The sequence below is a fragment of the Oreochromis aureus genome, linkage group 3 (genome assembly GCF_013358895.1).
Source record: "Oreochromis aureus strain Israel breed Guangdong linkage group 3, ZZ_aureus, whole genome shotgun sequence".
Lineage (NCBI taxonomy): Eukaryota > Metazoa > Chordata > Actinopteri > Cichliformes > Cichlidae > Oreochromis > Oreochromis aureus.
The window spans coordinates 113,907,973-113,935,314 of record NC_052944.1 but is presented as its reverse complement, the minus strand read 5'-3'; the positions used below and the strand labels follow the sequence as shown (position 1 = coordinate 113,935,314).

At 42.0% G+C, this 27,342-nt stretch overlaps 1 protein-coding gene across 1 annotated transcript; it reads left to right on the top strand.

Annotated features, from left to right (window-relative positions):
- Positions 1–238: 238 nt before the first annotated feature.
- LOC120435067 (NACHT, LRR and PYD domains-containing protein 1b allele 4-like) lies at positions 239–13,554 on the top strand. The gene is made up of 6 exons (XM_039603916.1): positions 239–785; positions 1,891–2,010; positions 3,083–3,323; positions 3,529–3,569; positions 12,933–13,106; positions 13,362–13,554. Exons 1-6 carry the CDS (start codon positions 697–699, stop codon positions 13,552–13,554), a joined length of 858 nt encoding a protein of 285 aa, XP_039459850.1. The 5' UTR covers positions 239–696.
- Positions 13,555–27,342: the final 13,788 nt, after the last annotated feature.

Below are 27,342 nucleotides of genomic sequence, written 5' to 3'. Positions count from 1 at the left end.
AGGGTTAAGGCAGACCCAATTGTTCGAGAGGCTTTGAAAATTTGTTTTTCTTTTTTTTTTTTTTTGTCATTTCGGTCCACACTCCACACCAGTTGGTGGCGGTAATGCACCATTTTGCTGTTTGGCAACACCCAAACACAAACTCTATACAGAAGAAGAAGAGGCGCCTCATGTTTTTCAGGGAACTTTGTTCCTGAAGCTGATCGTCTCCGTGTGAAGCTCTGTGTTACGGTAACGTTAGCAGTGTGTAATGTTTTCCTGGCTAACATCAGCTGTGTGCAGCTTAGTTACAACACAAATTTGCCGCTCCATACTTCACGGTAACGGACTCACAGCCCGACCAAGAGGCTGACCGCGACCTGAGCTCTGAGTGAGGCTGCTGCACGTGACGTGGAAACAGATGTTTCTGCCGAAAAAAGGAAACATGCTGTGAATATTTGGGCTGTCGTTTCCTTCTCTGCTCGCTCTGCTGTTACTTTGTGTCTAAGAGAAAAAGTTTTTCCGTTAGTCTCTGTTTCAGGAGTAGTGTTTGACTGGGATGAAAAATGGTGTTCATGTACAGGAGGCAGTGTGAATCACAAGTTATGGTCAGGAGCAGGACCTCTGCAGCTCTAAGCTGATGTGCACATGAATGATTTGTGTTTCCTCCGCAGGTGAAGGTAGAAAGTGTGTGTGAGCTGATGTGAATTGAGCAGCATGGATCAGTGTGAGGACAGAGAGGAGGGAGTCCCTCCCTCTAAAAGCACTCTGTGTGGGGAACATGAGAGCCAGACCAAAGCTCAGAGGTGAGATGACCATCTCTAACTGTCCACTAGGGATGGGTATCGTTTAGGTTTTATCCGATACCGGTGCCAAACCGGTACTTTTGAAACGGTGCCGGTGCTTAAACGGTGCTCAAACCGGTGCTTAAAGAATGGAGAACACAAAATTGGTCCAAAAACCTCTCATGTTCAGCTGTTTTTTTGTAAAAGATAACAATGTTAGCCTTTTCTGCAGCTATAGGGCATATATGGTATCACTCTTGGCTGGAAGCAGTGCTTAAACAATGGAAAAAACACAAACTTTGTCCAAAAACCTCTCATGTTTAACTGTTTCCCACTTTTTCTTTGGTCATTTTAGCCTTTTTGGCCAGGGTGAAGGGAGCATCTGCCATCAAACAAGAAGACAGCCGCATGTAACTACGACGGTGTTTGCTAGTTCACCTTACATGCATTAATGTAATAATGTGGTTAGCCTACTCAACGTTAATTACACACGAACAACATTAAGCTACTCACGCAGAGGAGAACGGCTGCTGCTGCCATCATCATCCGTCATCATTTCTGCTACACTGACAGGGCTAGGGGCCAGGACTCTACTCTTCGGGTTTTTGGGGGATGTTGCTAACTCCGGGTCCGATAACAGGCACCACAGCCGCAGTAGATGTGCACGGTGTGAGGTCTCGCAGCAAGCTATCAAACACGGCGCATTTCTCGGCTTTTATAAAAAACGCTATGCGTCGCCAGGTGTTTCATCGGATTCGAGGTGTTACCTCCTTTGACAGTATCACAGTATCAGCTTAAAGCACTTGTTGCAGGCTGCTGAGTTTGCATCTTTTGCTGTGAAGTACAGCCAGACTTTGATCGCTTCGCCTTGGGCATTTTTAATCTGTAGCTCTGCTCTAAAAGAATGTACGTACCTGGCCCCGCCTACTATCCTCGGAAACGTAAAATGATAGGCTAGAATTGGCTCAGGACAAAAAAAATAAAGCACCGAAATGTGCGCTGCTTTTCGGTCTGGTTACTACCGTTTATGTGATGGCACCGGACACCGGTACCCATCCCTACTGTCCATGACTCTTCTCCATGTCACAGCTCAGCACTCACATCACTGCTCCATCATTATTCAAAGGAAGAAACGTAGAAGAAGGAAACGTAAACCTGAAACAGAAACTGAACCTGGACCTCCACCCAGCTCTGTGTCCTTACAGAGTGACGAGTCGAAGGGCGATGGTCGTCCTCCTGCAAAGAGGTAATGTGTGTGTAAATGTTGTTGTTTGTTTGTGAATAAATCCTCCATCATGTTTAATGTCAGCTGTTTCACACACATTTCTATGTTCATATGTGAAGCGGTGTGTGTTGGAGTGTTTCCACAAACACAGCAGTCAGAGTGGAAAGAGCGGATGTTGTAGGAGGTGTTGTGTAGTGAAGAGTGTCTGTAGGACTCCAGCTGCTCCAGCAGGCGTCTCCTTTGTGCTTTGCTTCAAACACAGTGTAGGAGGGAACTTCTACTCAGGTGTTTCAGGTGTTGCTGGATGGAGGAGGATGGATAGTTCAGTGAGGGTGAGAAAGTAAGAACTTTCCACCTGAAACCATCAGAAAGAAGTTTGGACTTTGAAACTCATGTGCTGCTGTTGAGCGAGTGCATCAGCTCCAGCCTGTGTGCAGCACTTAGTGTCTTTAAGTACAGCTGATGTTTGTAATAGAGGAGAAACAGCTCATTAGGATCAACAGCAACCTGAGAATATCTCCAAGGACCAGAGTAACCCCATCATCAGATATATTGGAACTGTTATATGACAATGTCTTCTTGATACCATGTTCCTGACTGCAGAGCAGATTTAAAAACTTGATGTCAAACTGGTGCCATTATAATCATGATAAAACTAGTTTGTTAATCTTTTTGTGGAGTCTTTTTTTAAATTTGACTTCATATTACATTTTTCATATACTTCAGCTGATTTTAAGATATCTGAAGATTGTAATTGTTCCTTCTACCCCCTGGATCAGAGACTTCCTGTCAGACCGTGTCCAGTAAGTTAGAGTGGTTCATCTTTCGAGTTTCAAAGTTCATCTTTCCTCAGCCCTCAGCCTTAACACCGGCTCTCCACAAGGCTGCCCCCTACTGTATTTTATTCATTATTGATTCTTTACCATTCAGTGTGTGATGTTATTCTCACCACAGAATAATCCATCCAGAAAAGTCAGTCATAAGTAAAATCTAAATAATCCAGATTAAACATGCAATCTGCTGTGAAATATATTAAATAAGTAAAATAAAAAGTGTGCTGAGACCGTGATTCATGTTCTCTCATCATTTACAGGTCAAAGATGGAGGCGTCTGTTAAGGAGCAGCTGCTGGGCATGCTGGATGATTTAAGAAAAAAGGAGCTGAAACGTTTCCACTGGTACCTGCAGAATGGACCGGGAGGTGATTTCAGGACCATCAAAAAGAGCCGCCTGGAGAAAGCAAGCAGAACGAGAACAGTGGATCTCATGGTGGGAACATATACTACTGACCATGTGATGGAGGTGGCGAGGTTGATTTTAAAGAAGATTAAAAAAGGTCAGTCAGACAAAAAACAAACAATCAGTCAGTGTGTTAGGAAGACACAACATTCTCTCAATTTATTGTATGTATTGAACTTCTTAGTTTTCTCTTTCCTCCTCAAATAACCTTTGAGTACAAATGTCATATTTACATTATTTTGAATCCACACAGGTTTTCATTTTTAGAAAGCTCATGATTTAAGCTGCACTTTCCTCCAACAGGAACTCCCTCAGCCTCATCACGTCCATCAGAATCAGAAGGTAAGAATTCATCAGTCTGTCTGAAGAGACATGCATGAGGCAGAAACACATGAACTCTGAGCTGACCAATCAGAGCTCTGATTCTTTCCATGTGATATCTCTGTGGCTTCAGTGTAGCTCTGTGGTATGAAGTCAGAGCTCTAATGAATGCCTGGTTTGTTTAAAAATCTTTAACCATAGTTCACTGGCTATAACTGTGGTTACCTGATATTTAAGCTCTGAAAGCAGTTAAAAGAAAGGACAACTGAGCCTTAGATGAGATGCAAGGATGGTTCATAGTAGATTATAAAAAATGGAAAAACATCTAACATGTTTGGATCAGAAATAGTCAAAGAAGTCATGCTTTAGGAAAGTTATACAATGACTTCATAATACATTTAGAGCTTCACTCTTTCAAAATCAGAGCAACATGGTCCAGCCCTAACTATATGCTTTAGCAAAAAGGAAAGTTTGAAGCCTAATCTTGAAAGTAGAGATAGTGTCTGTCTCCCGAATCCAAACTGGAAGCTGGTTCCACAGAAGAGGGGCCTGAAAACTGAAGGCTCTGCCTCCCATTCTACTTTTAAATACTCTAGGAACAACAAGTAGGCCTGCAGTGTGAGAGCGAAGTTTGATATGAAAGGAAGGTTGGAGATTGGCCTATAATTAGCTAAGACAGCTGGGTCTAGAGATGCTTTTTGAGTAAAGGTTTAACTACAGCCACCTTGAAGGCCTGTGGCACATAGCCGATTATTAGAGATAGGTTGATCATATTTAAGATTGAAGCATTATTTAATGGCAGGACTTCTTTGAGCAGTTTTGTAGGAATGGGGTCTAAAAGACACGTTGATGGTTTGGAGTAGGGAGGCAACGATACCAATTTTTTCAAACCGATCCGATACCGATACTTGGATCTGAGTACTTGCCGATACTGAGTACAAAAACCGATACTTCTACCACACACAAGTTAAACTTAACCAGTAGTAAAGAAACGACCCCAGACAACTCTTTAACCCAAACGAAACGTTTACTGAACGTAAGGGCAGAGACAAATACTGTACAACACATCCCTTTTTTAAACTCAAATGATATTCCAATTCCTTAACCAAATGAAATACACTGTATAAATGAAATAATTCCCTTTCAAATTATATTAAACAACCCAACTTATGTTATCACCTTTTGGTAAGTGACTCACTAATATACACTCCAAAACACGTTATATAAATCCACTAAACACACAATATTCACACATGGGCCCCACACACACTCACATTCACACTTGTTGCAGGCCTGTTTGCTGCTCACGCCGGACGATGGAGAAAAATCCTCTTCTCCCCAGTAAGAGCACAAAAGTCTGACTTACAGTTCCGTTGCTCGGTAGGTCGCCGTTCACCAGTCCCACACTAAATCCACTCCCTGCGGACCCGATGCTGTCTCTGCTACAGCGCGTTAGCCCGTCACTGTCCAGCTCTCCGACAGTCCATAGCGGCTGCCTCCGTGGTGCAGCCAAGCAGTCCGGGCTAGCCTTTAGCCTCGGCGGTCGTAGCTGGAAACACAGCACGGTGGTGCGACCATTGAAACAAAAAGTCACTTCACCCACACTCTGTTGCAAAGCTCCCACACGGTTAGCTTTCTAGTCACACACTCTTTTGTGCTAGTTAACCTCAGTAAAACTAGCCGAGTCTCTCACTTTGGTTCAGCTAACCTCGTGCATCTCTCCATGCCGTTCTCTTCTCCTCCTCCATTGCAACAGATACACAGGTCCCGTTTTATGCTACCTTCATGGGCCTCCAGAAAATTAGAACTCTGAACAATATTTTAACTCCCTTCAGAGTTACATACCATAAAATAATACTTTTATGATTAACATAACAGTTTGATTGCTCTAATTACCTGTATTTACCTTGTGACATATTACAGGGCAAATTACATTTAGGGTACAGTTACATCACATAACATCAACTGTGAACACCTTATGTTACCGTGGCGTTTAAGTCCATGGGAATTATGAGTATCTACTCCCAAATTCCCATCCGGGCTACATTAGTATCGGTTCATGGTATCGGTTAATTTTTACGAGTACGAGTACACACACATTTTACAGTATCGGCCCCGATACCCGATACCAGTATCGGTATCGGAGCATCCCTAGTTTGGAGGAATTAATTATTGAAGTTAACTCAGAAAGATCAATTGGAGAAAAAGAGTCTAACTTAACATCAGTGGTACTAAAAGTAGCTGTAGATAATATTACATCTGTGGGATGATTATTGGTAATTTTTTCTCTGTTGGTAGAGGGCATTGAAGATGATAACAGGGGGTGGATTATATTCTATCTACATGGATATTAAAATGAATGGAACGTTTAAATGTCCATTGAAAGTATTTTCTATATCTAAAATTTCATGTGTTTGATTTGAGATCGAATTACCCAAATGTAACCTGTTTGTGTGTGACACCTGTTGACGCGTTGTGTAATGGCGTGAAGCAGGAGACAGCACTGGGTCTTTGTGCTCTTTACTGTAACATCTGCAACACATAGAAATAAAGGCCTGTGATCTGTGCGTGTCGTGCAACTGCTAGGAAACCTCTCCTCTGGCCATGCTAAAAGGAGCTGTGCTGTGATAAAGCTGCAGCTTTATCTACTCTACTATAATATAATAAATCAAATACAACGGATTGTTTTAAAATATTAACTTGAGCTCTCAAAAAGCAAAAAAAAAAGCATATAATATATCAATGAAAAATCATCAAAAACAACTTACAGGAACAATAAATCAAAACATAAATCAACACAATTTAACCAGGACCCAACTTTTTGGTGCTTATAATGCAAACCATAAACTCAAATATAATCATGTTAATAAACACCATCCAACAGGCAATACAACACTGTACCACAAAAGCAATCAATGAAAAACCACATCCCATACCTGCAACACATAGAAATAAAGGTCTGTGATCTGTGCGTGTCTCATGACAAAAGAAACGGTGCATGCTGTTAAAAGTTACAGCTGCATCTTCGGGCTAAAACTCATTAAAAAAAAAGTTAAATTAGTGAACTACGACCTCTACTAGGGATGCACCGATACCGATACTGGTATCGGGTATCGGGGCCGATACTGTAAAATGTGTGCGTACTCGTACTCGTAAAAGTTAACCGATACCATGAACCGATACTAATGTAGCCCGGATGGGAATTTGGGAGTGGATACTCATAATTCCCATGGACTTAAACGCCACGGTAACATAAGGTGTTCACAGTTGATGTTATGTGATGTAACTCTACCCTGAATGTAATTTGCCCTGTAATATGTCACAAGGTAAATACAGGTAATTAGAGCAATCAAACTGTTATGTTAATCATAAAAGTATTATTTTATGGTATGTAACTCTGAAGGGAGTTAAAATATTGTTCAGAGTTCTAATTTTCTGGAGGCCCGTGAAGGTAGCATAAAACGGGACCTGTGTATCTGTTGCAATGGAGGAGGAGAAGAGAACGGCACGGAGAGATGCACGAGGTTAGCTGAACCAAAGTGAGAGACCCGGCTAGTTTTACTGAGGTTAACCAGCACAAAAGAGTGTGTGACTAGAAAGCTGACCGTGTGAGAGCTTCACAACAGAGTGTGGGTGAAGTGACTTTTGTTTCAATGGTCGCACCACCGTGCTGTGTTTCCAGCTACGACCGCCGAGGCTAAAGGCTAGCCCGGACTGCTTGGCTTCGCCAAGGAGGCAGCCGCTATGGACTGTCGGAGAGCTGGACAGTGACTCGCTAACGTGCTGTAGCAGAGACAGCATCGGGTCCGCAAGGAGTGGATTTATTGTGGGACTGGTGAACGGCGACCTACCGATCAGCTGAACTGTAAGTCAGACTTTTGTGCTCTTACTGGGGAGAAGAGGATTTTTCTCCATCGTCCGGCATGAGCAGCAAACAGGCCTGCAACAAGTGTGAATGTGAGTGTGTGTGGGGCCCATGTGTGAATATTGTGTGTTTAGTGGATTTATATAACGTGTTTTGGAGTGTATATTAGTGAGTCACTTACCAAAAGGTGATAACATAAGTTGGGTTGTTTAATATAATTTAAAAGGGAATTATGTCATTTATACAGTGTATTTCATTTGGTTAAGGAATTGGAATATCATTTGAGTTTAAAAAAGGGATGTGTTGTACAGTATTTGTCTCTGCCCTTACGTTCAGTAAACGTTTCGTTTGTGTTAAAGAGTTGTCTGGGGTCGTTTCTTTACTACTGGTTAAGTTTAACTTGTGTGTGGTAGAAGTATCGGTTTTTGTACTCGGTATCGGCAAGTACTCAGATCCAAGTATCGGTATCAGATCGGTTTGAAAAAATTGGAATCGTTGCATCCCTAACCTCTACAAAACTTATACCGAACGAGTCTGTTAACAACTGACCAAAATGCGGCGTCCATCCATCCATCCATTCGCTTCCGCTTATCCTTTTCAGGGTCGCGGTGGGCGCTGGAGCCTATCCCAGCTGTCATAGGGAGAGAGGCGGGGTACACCCTGGACAGGTCGCCAGTCTGTCGCAGGGCCAACACACAGGGACAGACAACCATTCACGCTCACATTCACACCTAGTGGCAATTTGAGTTATCCAATTAACCTATCCCCACAAGCTGCATGTCTTTGGACGGTGGGAGGAAGCCGGAGTACCCGGAGGGAACCCACGCAAACACGGGGAGAACATGCAAACTCCACACAGAAAGACCCCGGCCTGATGGTGGAATTGAACTCAGGACCTTCTTGCTGTGCAGCAACAGTGCTAACCACCGTGCCACCGTGCTGCCTCAAAATGTGGCAGTTCGGCTATATTCAAATTGCAGCTTGTGATCTTAACAAACTTTAATTAGCTGAGAGCAACGAGGCAGTGACTTACCTCCGGCCATGCTGAAAGGAGCTGTGACCGGGGCGCACATGAACGAGCCTACGAAGCGCACACAAACACACACAGACTCAGATCACATAGGCAGGAGTTTAAAACACAAAATGAAATATTTAATTAAACAGAGCATGTTTTGGTGAAATTTAAAAGTAGAACTCATATGCTACACAAACGTCCAATGAGATTTAAACAAAAGTTATTAAGATGCAAAACAATGGATATATAAGTTGTTGGCAATGTATGGACCATAGTAGACTAATCATCTCAACTACTGTTTTAAATTCAGAGATTCTTCAATGGTGTCAGCCTAAACTCAAGTCTAAGCTGAGGAAGAAGTTCCAGTGTGTGTTTGAGGGCATCGCTAAAGCAGGAAACCCAACCCTTCTGAATCAGATCTACACAGAGCTCTACATCACAGAGGGAGGGACTGCAGAGGTCAATGATGAACATGAGGTCAGACAGATTGAAACAGCATCCAGTAAACCAGACAGACCAGAAACAACCATCAGACAAGAAGACATCTTTAAAGCCTCACCTGGAAGAGACGAACCAATCAGAACAGTGCTGACAAAGGGAGTGGCTGGCATTGGGAAAACAGTCTTAACACAGAAATACACCCTGGACTGGGCTGAAGACAAAGCCAACCAGGACATCCAGTTCATATTTCCATTCACTTTCAGAGAGCTGAATGTGCTGAAACAGGAAAAGTTCAGCTTGGTGGAACTTGTTCATCACTTCTTTACTGAAACCAAAGAAGCAGGAATCTGCAGCTTTGAAGACTTCCAGGTTGTGTTCATCTTTGATGGTCTGGATGAGTGTCGACTTCCTCTGGACTTCCACAAAACTACAATCCTAACTGACCCTAGAAAGTCCACCTCAGTGGACGTGCTGCTGATAAACCTCATCAGGGGGAAACTGCTTCCCTCTGCTTGCCTCTGGATAACCACACGACCTGCAGCAGCCAATCAGATCCCTCCTGACTGTGTTGGCATGGTGACAGAGGTCAGAGGGTTCACTGACCCACAGAAGGAGGAGTACTTCATGAAGAGATTCAGAGATAAGAAGCGAACCAGCAGGATAATCTCCCACATCAAGACATCACGAAGCCTCCACATCATGTGCCACATCCCAGTCTTCTGCTGGATCACTGCTACAGTTCTGGAGGATGTGCTGGAAACCAGAGAGGGAGGACAGCTGCCCAAGACCCTGACTGAGATGTACATCCATTTCCTGGTGGTTCAGGCCAAAGTGAAGAAGGTCAAGTATGATGGAGGAGCTGAGACAGATCCACACTGGAGTCCAGAGAGCAGGAAGATGATGGAGTCTCTGGGAAAACTGGCTTTTGATCAGCTGCAGAAAGGAAACCTGATCTTCTATGAATCAGACCTGACAGAGTGTGGCATCGATATCAGAGCAGCCTCAGTGTACTCAGGAGTGTTCACACAGATCTTTAAAGAGGAGAGAGGACTGTACCAGGACAAGGTGTTCTGCTTCATCCATCTGAGTGTTCAGGAGTTTCTGGCTGCTCTTCATGTCCATCTGACCTTCATCAACTCTGGACTCAATCTGCTGGAAGAACAAAAAACCTCCCAGAAGTCTGAAACAGGAGAATCTGCGGAGAAACACTTCTACCAGAGTGCTGTGAACAAGGTCTTATGGAGTCCAAATGGACACCTGGACTTGTTCCTCCGTTTCCTCCTGGGTCTTTCACTGCAGACCAATCAGACTCTCCTACGAGGTCTGCTGACACAGACAGGAAGTAGTTCACAGACCAATCAGGAAACAGTCCAGTACATCAAGTGGAAGCTCAGTGTGAATCTGTCTGCAGAGGAAAGCATCAATCTGCTCCACTGTCTGAATGAACTGAATGATCGTTCTCTAGTGGAGGAGATCCAACAATACAGGACTTCAGGAAGTCTCTCCACAGGTAAACTGTCTCCTGCTCAGTGCTCAGCTCTGACCTTCATGTTACTGTCATCAGAAGAAGATCTGGATGAGTTTGACTTCAAGAAATACTCTGCTTCAGAGGAGGCTCTTCTGAGAATGCTGCCAGTGGTCAAAGCCTCCAACAAAGCTCTGTAAGTAAACATGAACTCATCGCTTAACATCTTATAATCGATAAAAATCTTAAAACTATGGGAAATAAATCAGAAATGCCTGAGTTTAAAGAACAGTTAAAAAAAAACTAGGGATGCTCTGATACCGATACTGGTATCGGGTATCGGGGCCGATACTGTAAAATGTGTGTGTACTCGTACTCGTAAAAATTAACCGATACCATGAACCGATACTAATGTAGCCCGGATGGGAATTTGGGAGTAGATACTCATAATTCCCATGGACTTAAACGCCACGGTAACATAAGGTGTTCATAGTTGATGTTATGTGATGTAACTCTACCCTGAATGTAATTTGCCCTGTAATATGTCACAAGGTAAATACAGGTAATTAGAGCAATCAAACTGTTATGTTAATCATAAAGTATTATTTTATGGTATGTAACTCTGAAGGAGTTAAAATATTTTCAGAGTTCTAATTTTCTGGAGGCCCGTGAAGGTAGCATAAAACGGGACCTGTGTATCTGTTGCAATGGAGGAGGAGAAGAGAACGGCATGGAGAGATGCACGAGGTTAGCTGAACCAAAGTGAGAGACTCGGCTAGTTTTACTGAGGTTAACTAGCACAAAAGAGTGTGTGACTAGAAAGCTAACCGTGTGGGAGCTTCACAACAGAGTGTGGGTGAAGTGACTTTTTGTTTCAACGGCCGCACCACCGTGGAAAACTGTGTTTCCAGCTACGACCGCCGAGGCTAAAGGCTAGCCCGGACTGCTTGGCTGCGCCACGGAGGCAGCCGCTATGGACTGTCGGAGAGCTGGACAGTGACTGGCTAACGCGCTGTAGCAGAGACAGCATCGGGTCCGCAGGGAGTGGATTTAGTGTGGGACTGGTGAACGGCGACCTACCGAGCAACGGAACTGTAAGTCAGTCTTTTGTGCTCTTACTGGGGAGAAGAGGATTTTTCTCCATCGTCCGGCGTGAGCAGCAAACAGGCCTGCAACAAGTGTGAGTGTGTGTGGGGCCCATGTGTGAATATTGTGTGTTTAGTGGATTTATATAACGTGTTTTGGAGTGTATATTAGTGAGTCACTTACCAAAAGGTGATAACATAAGTTGGGTTGTTTAATATAATTTGAAAGGGAATTATTTCATTTATACAGTGTATTTCATTTGGTTAAGGAATTGGAATATCATTTGAGTTTAAAAAAGGGATGTGTTGTACAGTATTTGTCTCTGCCCTTACGTTCAGTAAACGTTTCGTTTGTGTTAAAGAGTTGTCTGGGGTCGTTTCTTTACTACTGGTTAAGTTTAACTTGTGTGTGGTAGAAGTATCGGTTTTTGTACTCAGTATCGGCAAGTACTCAGATCCAAGTATCGGTATCGGATCGGTTTGAAAAAATTGGTATCGTTGCATCCCTAAAAAACCCCATAAAAATAGTGAATTAAATGATCATCAGTCACTCAGTAAATATTTTTTCAGTCCAGCAGGACGTGTCAGCATTTCGGACACATTTTTGTCTGTAACTTTAATCAAAGTACAATCCAGACCCAGCCAATAAGAACATGAGCTCTGATCCTTCAGCCCCTCTGACAGATTTATTATCCTCAGCTTGTTCACGTCTCCAACTCCAGCAGTTTGTTTTTTGTCTCACTTTCAGGGCACAGTCTCTTTATTATAAATCTCTGTTGTCACTGTCCTGTTTTCATCCAGTATGGAGGGAAAAACTCAGGCTTCATCATTGAAATTGCCACTCAGGTCCTGTTTCTTGACAGTATTCATATCTACCTGTAAGGCTGCCATAAGCAGTGTTCCCACAGCATTACAGTGGGTTCACTCTGGGTCCTCTACAGTTTCCTCCTACTGTCCACAGACATGCAGTTAGCTTACCTGGTGATCTAAACTTCATGCAGGTGTGAGTGAGAGTGGTCTGTCCCTCTGTGGGCTTAGTGGAAGTGACTGGATGGATCTCTGCTTTGTCTTTGATATTTCCTGACAGCAAACATTCTCCATGAAGTCTGTTTCAGCTCATCTCCTTTATACACACCTTTAACAGGAACAGTTTTATACAGCTAGTGTTTAAAATCCAGTGTTTCTCACAGTACACAGGTAATGAGCATAATAATTACTGAATTAGTAAAATTTTCTAAAATAATTGTTTTAGTTAATATTGTATGATAGTGTACACAGAATTATTAGCTCAGTAGGGTGAGTGGTCGCCCCATGATCATAAGGTCAGGGGCCGAATCCACCGAACAGCTACCCCGAGGTTCCCCTGAGCAAGGTACCATCAAGGTACCAATAGTGGGCACTGGACTGGTAGCTCTCATAGGTTTAAAAAAAAAAAGGTTTAACATGTAAACAAATTTCATTTGATCACATATATTGTTTTTTGTTTTGTTTTGTTTTTTCCTTTCTCTCTCAGACTGAGCAGCTGTAACGTCTCAGAGGAAGGCTGTGAAAATTTGTTGTCAGTGGTCAGCTCCCAGTCCTGTAGTCTGAGAGAGCTGGACCTGAGTACCAACAGCCTGAAGGCCTCAGCAGTAAAGCTTCTGTCTGCTGCAGTGGAGAGTCCACACGCCAAACTGAATATTCTGAGGTCAGATCAATTTGTATTCTGTTTAGTTCTGTTTGTTTATATGTTTGATGTTTATTTTTGTTTATATCAACTGACAAAATAATCATCAATTTAACCAGTAAAGGTAAACTTTATCCAGTTATCCTTGTTTCATAGCATTTTTTATTCATTTCTAAGTTAAAGTAAAGTTTTACTAACCTGCTAAGCACAAGACAATAAGGTATTGCACCCTGATTACACTTTAACAACAATCTTTATTCATGTTTTTATCTTCAGACTTAACATCTGTGAACTCTCAGAGGAAAACTGTGAAGCTCTGTCCTCAGTTCTCAGCTCACAGTCCTCTAGTCTGACAGAGCTGGACCTGAGTATCAGAAAGCTGCAGGATTCAGGAGTGAAGCTTCTGTCTGCTGGACTACAAAGTTTAAACTGTAAACTAAATACTCTGAGGTCAGATCAGATTTTTTAGAATTATTAATTAAAGTTCATACATATGATGTTGTTTCTTAGTATGTTAATGTTTCCTTTAAAAATAAAGTCAACATTTAATGTTGTGAAATGTATTAACAAACTCTACATGAGTATTTGTTTATAGAGTGTCTTTTATTTTTCAGACTGAGTGGCTGTAACCTGTCAGAGAGAAGCTGTGAAGCTCTGTCCTCAGTCCTCAGCTCCCAGTCCTCCAGTCTGAGAGAGCTGGACCTGAGTAACTCTGACCTGCAGGATGCAGGAGTGAAGCTTCTGTCTGCTGGACTAAAGAGCTCACAGTGTGCAGTGGAAACTCTCAGGTCAGGATTCAAACCTTTCCATGATGATCATTTGAAATGTGACAGGTAACCTTTATACAGCTGTCAAGTGAACTTTTATTTACAATTGAGTGGATAATTGGACTCTGAATTACTTTCAAAAGTTGCTATAGTCATGTCTTTGTTTATTTAAAAAAAATAAATGGTAATTGGCCTGTATTTGTATAGCGCTTTCTAGTCCCTAAGGACCCCAAAGCTCTTTACACATCCAGTCATTCACACACTGGTGATGCCAGCTACGTTGTAGCCACAGCCACCCTGGGGCGCACTGACAGAGGCGAGGCTGCCGGACACTGGCACCACCGGGCCCTCTGACCACCACCAGTAGGCAACGGGTGAAGTGTCTTGCCCAAGGACACAACGAGCAAGACTGTCCAAGCCGGGGTTCGAACCGGCAACCTTCCGATTGCAAGGCGAACTCCCAACTCTTGAGCCACGATCGCCCCGTACTTCAATTGTACTGCCTAATTTAAAGATTTAGGCTCCTTTGGGCCCATAATATATATATTTGGTTTCTTTAGGAATAAAATTAGGAGTATATTGGTGACTACTGATTGGTTTGCTGTTTGTTTTTTATTCACAGTACTTACAGTACTTCTCAAAATGAGATGTTTATCGTTTCTTCTACAACACTTGGAGCCACCATATCTTCTTGCTTCATTTATTCATTACAGTTTACTTTAAAGAATATTAGACTCATAACATAATAAATATATTTATTTCACTTCTCCTTGAGAGAAAGAAAGGAATGACTGGGTGAGCTCCAGTGGTTCATCCCAGCAGAGAGAGCAGCACACTGGGCTGCAAATGATCACAGTAGTAATGGCCATAGTTTGATAAAACAGGCAGTCTTACCCAGTAGATAATGCAGGGTTCTGGTGCCGATGTGGGGGAGGGGACTCGCCCGGTACTAACTACCTCATCCAGATGTCTTCCCTACTAACCCTGATAAGAAGTAACCGCAGTAGCCTTATAGGTCAAATCAGTTTCACCTGTTAAAGTTAGCTCCACTATTAATGGTGTCACTTGTTATTTCTGGGATGAGTTTAGTAGCTGCTCAAAGGAAAGGTTTTTTATATTATTGTTATTAGTTAATTATTAGGCTGGGGTAACCTGCAAGAGCTGTTTGCACAAAGAATAATACTCAGACTTTTAGGTTTTATCATTTTACACAAGGTTTAAAAGTGAATGTCCACCATTGAATTGCAGAAATTGTTATTGAGCTAATACTGATGTAGTTGTTATCTTTGGTAAGGAGAGGTTGGAGCAAGGATGAGCACAGTCAGGCCTAAAGATGCTCTTAATAATAATAATGGATGCATTTATATAGTGCTTTTCGAGACCCTCAAAGACCCTTTACAATTCCACTATTCATTCACTCTCACATTCACACACTGGTGGAGGCAGCTACAGTTGTAGCCACAGCTGCCCTGGGACAGACTGAGCACCACCAGCCCCACTGGCTAACACCAGTAGGCAGCAGGTGAAGTGTCTTGTGTTCCAAGGACACAACGACCAAGACAGACAGAGCTGGAGATTGTACCAGCAACCTTCTGGTTACAAGATGAGCTTCCCAACCCCCTGAACCACGGTCTTATCCTCCAGTTCTGTGTTGATGATAATCACATAATAGGAGAGCAGCTGGACATCCAGTGGAAGTGTGATGGAAATCAAAATCCTGAATTGGATTTGGTGCGGTCGCGTTACTATCAGCTGCAGGAAGTAGCTGTAAGTAATCTGGGCACTACGGCTTTAAGCAGCTGCATGCACTCCCGTGGACGGTGATCACTTTTTGGCACAACACCTGGAGCTAAGGGGGCAAAACAATCGCATGAGTGCTGCTGTTTGACTGAAGAAGAATAAAGTAGTCGTGGTAAGCCAATCACATGACCACTTAAAGACAAAGCAACAAGGTGACATATACCAGTTTATAAACTGTGTTGATAGGCCACGTAAAACCAGAGTCATGATAAACAATATATACGTGGCGTTTTTTCCTCAGTAGTTTTGTCACTTTTACTGTGTAAGGACAGCGCAGCGAGCACTCTCTGCTTATGAGCAAAAAACCCCAAAATCATCCCTTTCCTGTTGGTGGAAAAGTGCACCATGTCGACCAAGCAAAAATATGATATAGCAACATGATATTTGGTTGTTTAGGAAGAGGGGGAAGTTTCAGGATGACGGCGAGAGAGAAACATTTTAAACCAGAGTTTTTAGAATGTATTCACATTTTATTAAGTAAAGTGATATGTCTCTAGCCTCAGCTCTGCAGTACGAGTAAAGTCTGAGCTCTAATGAATGAACATCTCTTTGGTTTAATATTTCTAACAGCAGATACCTAATATTTATGCCCTGGACTTAACTTTTAATGTTTTTAATTAATTTTAATTAATTAATTATATTACGATTTTTAATTAAGTTCATCAAGTTAAAAGAGAAGCCAAAGTTGCAGAGCTTTAGGTAACGTTGGAGGACGAACTGAATTATTCTGATTTTTAAAAAATGTATTACAACATGAACTTTATCTTTATTTTTGTCTACAGACTTGACAAGATTTAAAGTTTTTTATTTACTTTTGAACAATTTTTTTAAGTAGCCAATACTCTATTCTTCAATGTATCACTCCAAAATTACAGATCCTGCATCCATTTTATATCAACATAAAACTTCAGGGTTTTATTTTTTAGTGATGGCGCGATATGGGTTCTGTCAGTCTGCCCCAGGGCAGCTGTGGCTACAACTGTAGCTGCCTCCACCAGTGTGTGAATGTGAGAGTGAATGAATAGTGGCATTGTAAAGCGCTTTGAGGGCCCTGAAAAGCGCTATATAAATGCAACCCATTATTGTTAAAATTCACCATTTATATTTAGATTTCAAGTTAATGGTTTATTAAACATGTTTGAACTCAGACTGGTGTCAAAGGCAGAACTTGAGATGATTCTTGATGCTTCTATCTCTTCTCACTTGGATTATTGTAATGGTCTTTTTACTTGTCTCAACAAATCAGCTCTGGAGCTTCACACTGCACAGAATGCTGCGGCGAGACTTTTAACTGGCACAAACAAGAGGTCACACATTACTCCAGTTTTGGCTTCTCTTCATTGGTTGCAACTAAATTTTAGGGTTCATTTTAACATTTCAGTCATAACTTTTAGAGCTGTATATGGTGAAGCTCCTCAGTACATCTCTGACCTGTTGAAACCGCATGCTTCATCCAGAGCACTTAGGTCTTTAGGTCAGAGGTCACTGTTGGTCCCACGGACTCGGTTCGACACACGTGGGGATCGGGCTTTTCAGGCACCGAGGCTGTGGAACTCCCTGCTGTTGTCTTTATGCTGTCTAGACTCCACTGACTCTTTGAAAAAGCAGCTGCAGACATTTCTATACAAACGAGATTATGTGCTATATAAATATATTTTACTTACTTACTTGAATTAATTTATGAATATTTATTTATTAAAATATTTATTTTCTTTACTTTATCACCTAATTAAATTATAACTCTGTAAATAAGGGTGATAGTGTGGCCTGTGTAGGTTGTCTTCAGGTTCTCTGCTTCCTCCCACAGTCCAGAAACATGCATGCTGGGTTAACTGGAGTGATTGTGAGCAAACATGTTTCTCTGTCTCTGTCCTAGCTCGGTGTCTACCTGGCTACATCACCGTGGTTACTGATGCTGAACCTATAACCTGGTCTGGATCAGGTTATGTTCAGAGTTTGTGTTTTCACTGATTCTTTCATTTACAGAAAGCTTTAAGTGTGATATAGATTCAGTCACATGTTGCTAATGTCAGTGAATGAGGCCCAGCTGTAAAGTCACAGCAGTCACACTGTATGTGTCTCATTGTCACTGGAGTTTAGGCTCCATGCATTCAGCTGGTGCTGCAGAAAAAGTAGAAATGTTTCTGTTTGGTTCTAATCTGCTGCTGAGTCTCTTTTACAAAGATGGAACTGCAGCTAATCCTGCTCATGTAGCCAGTTAGTAAAAACCCAAGTCTCCGTCAGACACAGCAGATATTTAGTGATAATCTCACTGTATGTGGTCTTTTAGTGCCTCCTAGTGGTGAACATGTGGAGTGTTGTTAGTCTGGGTGACGAGTGTAACTGTTGAGTGAGACACACCGGGCCTGCATGCCTGGTAACTTAGCCACAGCTCAGGTGTGGGAAGCTGAAAAAGAAGGTTTTCTAGTTTGTAAGGAGGAAAAAACTGAGAGGACTGAGTTAAATAAAGGATAGAGAGTAACACAGAGCAGCCACAAAAGCTGCTCACACAGTTTAGACAGTTTAGCATCAAATGTTCTAGTGAGTTAGCTCCCAGCTAACTAGCACACCAGCTAACTAGCACACCGGCTAACTAGCAAACCAGCTAAGTAGCAGACCAGCTGACTAGCGAACCGGCTAACTAGCACACTGGCTAACTAGCACACCAGCTGACTAGCGAACCGGCTAACTAGCACACCAGCTAAATAGCACAGCGGCTAACTAGCACACCGGCTAACTAGCAGACCAGCTAACTGCAGCCACAGGCTGAAGGATGATTAAATGTAGTGGAGATATCAGGGATGACACTGGTGTGTCTGATTCACTCTGTAGCACTCTGGTCACTCCGGTGTGTCAGCCAGAACACCACTGAAGGCCAAATGATCCCAGCGTGTGGAATAAGGAGCTTAAGGTTCGGTTTGAGGCACTTTATTCTTTCACTGATTGATTCCTGTGGCTGTGATCACGTGTGTGGTTTCTTACAAAAAGGAAGTACACAATGCAAATACATGACAAATAAGATGAATAGATAAGTTACATATCCAGTTATATGCATACGTCAGTATAGCAAACATAACCATATATAAGGACAAAGATCACAGTACTATAATGCAGTAATGTTAAACACAAAGGTGTATATCTACATAAATCTATCCTATAGGGCTGGGTATCGTCACTGATTTCTAGAATCGATTCGTTTCCGATTCACAAGGTCCCGAATCGATTCGATTCAATTCAATTTGATTCGATTCAATTCGATTTGATTCGATTCAATTCGATTTGAATCTGGCAAATTTTGACAGTCAGAAATATTATAATTCAGATCAGATTCAGAAGAAAACAGATTTTTAGACGGGAAACTGTTCTTGAAGTACAGAGAGAGAGCGAGAGCTGTGCATGAAGTGTGATTTTTATCCTGGTGGAAGCAAAACAGTAAAAGTCAGAGGAAATTCATGACGATGTTTATGTGAAGCATAGTTTGGATCTTCTTTTGCTGCTGGTTCGGTCAATATTGTTTGGAGAGAGATCAAACTAACAGCTTTAGAATCAGCGCAAAAAGGGCGTGAACACAAAGCGCGGACCCGCTGACAGATCAGAATCAGCGAGCTGTCGGCTTTCAGCCCCGACCATGTCCGTGCCGTCAGGTGAAAAAGGCGACATCTCACTGATTCTGATCCGTGCTGTGTGTTTACGTCTTTGTGCAGAATCCGTGTACCTGCTCTCATTTACTGTCTTAGCTGTTTGGTGATTGTTGAAATTTTGTGAGGTTTCACCTGAGATTCTGGCGTTTCGGGCAAAATAAATTTATATTAAAAAATCGATTCAGGATTTTAATGAATCGATTTCACGTTATCCAAGCCAGAATAGATTTTAATTAATAAATCGATTATTAAAACCCACCCCTACTATCCTATCAGTGATCAGAGTACTGTAGTATACTTCTACTACCACGCCCAGTAGTCTCCTGAGAGACCAACAGCTGTTGCACGTTGTAGCGCCGTGGCTTTTCGTAGTCTCTCCTTTTTCTACAGCTCATGTGTTCTTCTTCCAAATTGGACTTTGGTGACAAACTGATGTGATCTCCATGTTTCCTTTGTTGGACTGTGGGCGAGTGTCAGAACTGAATGTACTGAGTAACATGTAGAGTTTAAATATGTGTCAGTTCCAGTTTTAGAGCTCTAAAGTGCAGCTATCATGTTAGGAATATGTTAGAAATAGACAGAAACACTGAGGTCAAATCTTCATTTTACCACTCGCTGCGTTCTTGATGTTCATGAATTCAGCAGGTTCATGATTGTCTGCAGCATTAATCTCATATTTCCATCTAAAGTGTTGAATTTGACTGTTGGATGTTCTTTATGATCTCTAGCACCAGTTCATCTGTAGGCCGAGCTCAGTCCATCCATTTAGTGAAGTGATGTTTAAAGGTCTCCTTGTTCTGTGAGCGTGCACAGATCCTGAAGCAGAAAGCCTGGGTTAACAGAGAAATGATCATCACTGTGATGATGCTCATCATCTCTGACTGGGATTTGAGGTTTTGTCAGAGCAGCAAAGAAAGCCTGGCTATGTTGGACTGGGTGTGGAAGCAGCTCCCAGTTTGAGTTCAGGAGACAGACACCCTCTCTACTTTGAAGATCAGCTTCAAACTTTCCTTTTTGATAAAGCTTATAGTTAGAGCTGGATCAGGTGACCCTGAACCATCCCTTAGTTATGCTGCTATAGGCTCAGGCTGTTGGTGGACTTCCCATGATGCTCTGCTGTCTTCTCCACTCCCCTCTTTTCACTCCTGATGCTTTTATATGTCACTACTGCATGTCCTTAACTTTTGTCTTCTCTCTCCTTAGTTTGTGTTTTGTTCTTGTCTCTCTGAGCTCATCTCTTCTCTTTCCCCTCACCCTGCAACCAGTCATGGTAGATGCTCCTCCTGGAGCCTGTTTTCACTGGGAGGATCTTTGTGTCCTTCCCACCATCACCAAGTGCTGCTCACAGTGGATTGTCTGATGGTTGGGGTTGGAGGCTGTTAACTTACTCTGTTAAACAACTTCAGATGTTTTGTGTGTCTGCAGTCTGTCAGGCTGTCTGATCACAGAGGAAGGCTGTACTTCTCTGGCCTCAGCTCTGAGCTCCAACCCCTCCCATCTGAGAGAGCTGGACCTGAGCTACAATCATCCAGGAGACTCAGGAATGAAGCTGCTGTCGGCTGGACTGAAGGATCCAGGCTGGAGACTGGACACTCTCAGGTATGGAGAGAAGGTCTGATAGAGGAGGAAGAGCTGGAAACATTTCCTGTGTCCTTCATTCACTTCCTGTTTGTTTCCTGCAGATGACACATGAACAATCACACATGCAGGAATATTTTCAGGGACAGACACACTAGTCTAGCTGGATAGTACATGGATATTTATATAGGGGGTCTCCAAGGAGTCTGTTTGCAGGAACATTTAGGTCACAGGTGTACCAGAGATAGATGCCACTGTGTACCTAATAAAGTCTCAGCCATGTGTATGTTTCCCATGCTGTATGTCCACAGTGATAGTGACAGAAGGATGAAACAAGGCTGTGAATCATTTCAGTCTGTGTGTGTGACAAAGAGGCAGACAGGAGCAATTAACATTTGGAAATGGAAGCTTAAATACTGGAAACTCTAGATTCACAGCTGAATTCACAATAAATTTGTTCTCAAGTGCACATTTAGCAGCTAATGCTAATACTGTTTTCCTTTGCTTTCTACAACGTGAGCAGCTATTGCAATTATAATCAGAATCAGAATACTTTATTAATCCCGAAGGAAATTAGGGTTACAGCAGGCAGCACGCTAATGGCGCATGCGCACTTACAAAGGAACCCTCTGACCAACTTTACACAAACATCACATTGGGGAGACATGTCAGAAAGGTAGGCTGATAGGAAAAAAACAACGAAAATACATAACATGAGGAGAGAGGAGGAGAAAAAAACTCCACTCAGACTGAGCTCCTAGTGGGAGAACAGTTTGATAACAGAAAAAACACCTCAGCACAAAAAGCACATGACTATCAATACACCATAGAAACACAAGACAAGCAACAGGGCGGGTAAAGGGTAACAGAGAGCCGGTGTAGACAGCGCTTCCGGTCCTGCAGCATGTCTGCGCTGGTCCAGTCGACTGCCATCTTCCCCGGTAGGGCACAAGCATCGAAGGCGTTTGGAAAGGGAGGGAGGATCAGTGTGTGCATATCAGTGTATGTGTATGTATGTGTGTGTGTATGTCCAGAGTCAAGCTGAGACAGTGTCCTTCGCCCTGCCAGGCTAAGTAAACAGTCTTCCAGCCAACCCAGGTGGCCTTGCATGGAATGGGAAGGAACAGTCTCAACATAGTCGTTATCAGGGAGTATTTTGATCGGCTCCAGCCTTGAGCCCACAGCTGGCGCCGGAGGGGTACCACATTATGATGGCGATTTTCTTTCCAACAACTCATGAGAATTTCGAGCTGTTTTTTTTTTTTTCTTTAGCACTCCGACACTGGTCTCTCGATCTCCCTTTCGATAGCTGCCAGTTTCTCCATGATGTTATTTACCCTCAATTCCGTGGTCTTGTCACTCTTTTGCTCACAGAGCAGATTCTGAGAGCTCGCGACCGCAGCCAACTGATCCGTGATGTATTCCAGCTTCCACCCATAGTTGTTGATTTGAGCGGATTCTTCCCTGATGTGTCCCAATATCCGCTCAGAGATGTTATTCTGAGTATTCACTGCAGCTGCAATTGCCTCCAAGCTCTTGACCATGTCCCCGTCTGTGAGCCCTTTCTGAGAAACCGCACCTCGTCCCGTCAATTCAATCTCAGCGGGCAGCTTTGTGGGGATTTGGACAGCCGGTTCCGCTTTCTTAATTCTCCGATAAGCCAGGGCCAAGCCAGCTCCGATCAGCAAGAACCCTGTTATCATGGTTCCGAATAGGTAGATATCTTCAGCGTCCTCGATCGACAGTCCCGCCAGGCACACGATCCTCCATTTCTGCCACCCGTCCATCGTGTATCCGGCAGGGAAAGTCCGTCCAGGGCACTTGGGCTCTCCCAAGCCCAGACTTCTCGTTGAGAAAAGGGTGTCAATAGCATTCAGAGACCAGTTGATCAAATCCATAGTTCTCTTTTATTTTTTTAGACACAGACTGTGAGAGAGTAGACACAGACTGTGACAGAGTAGCTGGACTCTTTTAATGCAAGGGAAAAGAGTCACTCATGGCAGCCTATTTAGCATTAAGGTCACATCATTATAATACAAGAGAAAAGGGTATTGGCATTAGCTACTAGTGCTTATTCACCTCAAATTACCTTTAGCTGCAGCCTACTTAGCATTAACGCCTCCCTAATATAATGCTAATTTACATCAAATTAGCATTAGCTGCTCATATTGTTATAAGGAAAGAGAAAACGGTATTAGCATTAGCTGCTAATAATGATTCACCCCTAATTAGTTACCCCCCTAATGGCAGCCTACTTCAAATTAGTATTAGCTAATAACAGCATCCTTCTTAGCATTAGCTGCTCACATTGTTATAATGCAAGGGAAAAGAGTTAGCATTACATTAGAGTTAGTAACGGCTGATTAATTCACGTCAAATTAGCATTAGCTAGTAATGGCAGTCTACTTAGCATTAACTCCTCACATCGTTATAATGCGAAGGAAAATAGTTAGCATTATTTGATAATGCTAATTCACATCAAATTAGCAATAGTTATTAACGGTAACACATCATATTGTTAAAATGGAAGGAAAAATAGTACAAGCATTAGCTACTCATATTGTTAAAATGTAAGAAAAAACATTGTTAACATTAGTGGATAAATTAGTATTAGCTAATAACGGCAAACTGCTTAGCATTAGCTGCTCACATTGTTGGGAAATCAAGAGAATATGGTATTAGCATTAGTTGCTTATTCACCTAAAATTAACGTTAGCCACTAACTTCTTAATGATAAATGAAGTTCATTAATGCTAAATAGGCTTAACTGAAATAAAAGTAGTGTTAGCATTAGCTGCTGCTATTGTTAAAATGTAATAAAAAATAAGATAAAACTAACTGCTTATATTGTTATAATGCAAGGGAAAAGAGTTGGCAAAAACATTGTTAGCATTAGTGTATAATGCTAATCTACCTAAATTAGCACTAGCGAATAATGGCTACGTACCTAGCATCAACTACTGATATTGATTTAAAGCAAGAAAATATGGTATTAGCATTAGCTTCTAATGCTCTTTCATCTTAAATTAGAATTAGCCACTAATGGCGTCCTATTTAGCATTAACTCTTCGCATCGCAGGGGAAAAGTTAAAATTGAATAAAAAAAGTGTTCACATTAGCTACTCGTACTGTTAAAGAGTAAGAAAAAACATTGTTAGCATAAGCGGATAATGCTAATTCACCTCAAATTAGTATTAGCTAATTACGGCAACCTACTTAGCATTAGCTGGTCACATTGTTATAAAGCAAGAAAATATGGTATTAGGATCAGCTGCCAATTCCTATTTACTTAAATTCCTCACTAATATAATGCTAACTCGCATCAAATTAGCATTAGCTAATAACAGCAGCCTTCTTACCATTAGCTGTTCACATTGTTATAATGCAAGGGGAAGGAGTTAGCATTAACGGATGATGCTTATTCATGTCAAATTAGAAAATATGGTATTAGCATTAGCTGCCAATTCCTATTCTCCTAAAATTAGCATTAGCCGCTAATGGCAGCATACTTAGCATTAACTCCTCACATCGTTATAATGCAAATGATGCTAACTCGCATTAAATTAGCATTAGCTAATAACAGCAGCCTTCTTAGCATTAGCTCCTCACATCGTTATAATGCAAAGGAAAATAGTTAGCATTATTGATAATGCTAATTCACATCAAATTAGCAATAGTTATTAACGGTAACACACATCACATTGTTAAAATGGAAGGAAAAATAGTATAAGCATTAGCTACTCATATTGTTAAAATGTAAGAAAAAACATTGTTAGCATTAGCGGATAAATTAGCATTAGCTAACAACGACAACTTACTTAGCATTAGCTGGTCACATTGTTATAAAGCAAGAAAATATGGTATTAGCATTAGCTGCCAATTCCTCTTCACCTAAAATTAGCATTAGCTGCTAATGGCAGTCTACTTACCATTAACTCCTCAATAATATAATGCTAATTCACATCAAATTATCATTAGCTGCTAGCATCAGCCTACCTAGCACTAGCTGCAAACATTATTAAAAGGGAAGGGATAAGTGTTAGCATTATTGATAATGCTAATTCACATCAAATTAGCAATAGTTATTAACGGTAACCCACATCATTAACCCACATTGTTAAAATGGAAGGAAAAATAGTATAAGCATTAGCTAATCCTATTGTTAAAATGTAAGAAAAAAATATTGTTAGCATTAGCATTATCTCCTCACTATTAGCGGATAAATTAGCATTAGCTAATAACGGCAACCTACTTAGCATTAGCTGCTCACATTGTATTAGCATTAGTTGCCAACGCTTATTCACCAAAAATTAGCATTAGCCACTAATGGTTGTCTACGTCGCATTAACTCCTCACTAATATAATGGTAATTCACATCAAATTAGCATTAGCTGCTAGCATCCGCCTACCTAGCATTAGCTGCTCACATTGTTAAAAGGGAAGAGAAAACGATATTAGCATTAGCTAGTAATAATTATTCACCCCTAATTAGGATTAGCCGCTAATGGCAGCATACTTACCATTAACTCCTCACATCGTTATAATGCAAATGATGCTAACTCGCATTAAATTAGCATTAGCTAATAACAGCAGCCTATTTAGCAGTAGCTGCTCACATTGTTATAAAGCAAAGGAAAACGATATGAGCATTAGGTTCTAATGTGTATTTGCCTTAAAATTAGCCTCAAATTAGCATTAGTGAATAACCGCAGCCTATTTAGCATTAGCAGATAATGTTGAACTTGGCCCACTGGAAAAGTTCAGAACTAAAGATTTAGGAGTGTTTCTCGATAGCTCTTTCGCATTTGAGAAACAAATAAATTCTGTTATTAAAACCAGCTGTAAGGTTTCTATTGTTGATTGTCATTTATGCTTAGAAATATTTACTCATATATGCTTAGAGTCCAGCGGTCCCCCTAACAAAGGGCTCTTATACCTGTGTAAGACGTCATATGTTAATGAACTTATGCATATTGATGTAAGCTCAATAAAGAGCAGTGTTACGAGGGAGCAGACGAGAGCGACTGAGGTCAAGTGAAGGAACGGTGCTGTCACAGTTCTCTCCCTCATGAATTGTCTGGTTCCAGCGGTGGCTCTGTGCTAGACGACCCATCACCAGCTTTTTCCACTGGTTACCAGTACGTCGTAGAATCCACTTCCAGATCTTGTTGTTTGTCTTTAACTCTTTGAATGGATTGGCTCCATCTTATCTCTCTTTAACAACAATAATCCAAGCAGAGCCCTCAGGTCTGCAGATAAGCAGCTTCTGACCAGAACTAGACGTAAAAACAGAGGTGAGCTTTATCGATCGCTGCAGCCAAACTCTGGAACAGTCGCCCTTCACATCAGGTCGTCACCAACACTCGACATGTTTAAAACCCGGTTGGAAACACATTTGTACTCTGTAGCTTTCAATTCTGACGAGTCTTTATAGTAATTACTGTGTATGTTTCCTATTTTATCTCTACTCTGTGCAGCACTTTGGCTCAAGCTGTTTTAAATGTGCTGATAAATAAATGTAGAGATTTCTTTGAATAAAACAGTGGAGCCGAGCTTTGAGCTCAGTGTGTAACAGTGTGTGTATGAGAGCCATGTAATGTCCATGTGTGCATGCTGACTGTGCTGCTCTGACCCTCCTCCTTTCAGGGTGGAGCCTGCTGGAGTCCGATGGTTGAGACCAGGTCTGAGGAAGTGTAAGTGTGTTTTTAATGGGATTCATGAAAACAAAGCAGCACACATTCAACCATCTTCATCATGTCAGGAGTCATCATCAAAGTGTCAATCAATGAACAGATGATGGATCAATAACTGCAGCTGGATTGTGTTTGTTCTCTCCATCAGATTCCTGTCAACTCACAATCGACACAAACACAGTGAACACAAAGCTCCAACTGTCTGACAACAACAGGAAGGTGACACGTGTGGAGGAGGTTCAGTCATATCCTGATCATCCAGACAGGTTTGATCTTTGGCCTCAGCTGCTGTGTAGAAATGGTCTGACTGGTCGCTGTTACTGGGAGGTCGAGTGGAGAGGAGACGTTTCTATATCAGTGAGTTACAGAAGCATCAGAAGGAAAGGAGACAGTGTTGACTGTGGGTTTGGACGCAATGATCAGTCCTGGAGTCTGTTCTGCTCTGATGATGGTTCTCATGCTGTCTTTCACAATAACAGCTACACATCCATCTGCTCCTCCTCCTCCTCCTCCTCCTCTGTCTCTAACAGAGCAGCAGTGTATGTGGACTGTCCTGCTGGCACTCTGTCCTTCTACAGAGTCTCCTCTGACACTCTGATCCACCTCCACACCTTCAACACCACATTCACTCAAACTCTTCATTTTGGGTTTTGGGTGGGTGCTGGTGCGTCAGTGTCCCTGTGCTGAGTGTAAAGAGTGTCTCCTGTTAGAGAAACACTCTGACTGTTGAACAGATAGTTCAGTCTGTACATGTCTGTCTCTTTCACTCACAAACACG

Excerpts from the sequence above, each read along its gene's own strand:
- LOC120435067 (XM_039603916.1), top strand. The coding sequence starts at position 697 with ATGGATCAGTGTGAGGACAGAGAGGAGGGAGTCCCTCCCTCTAAAAGC. Across the intron at positions 2,011-3,082 it reads GGTCGTCCTCCTGCAAAGAG|GTCAAAGATGGAGGCGTCTG; the intron begins GTAATGTGTGTG and ends CATCATTTACAG. Across the intron at positions 3,570-12,932 it reads ACGTCCATCAGAATCAGAAG|ACTGAGCAGCTGTAACGTCT; the intron begins GTAAGAATTCAT and ends TTTCTCTCTCAG.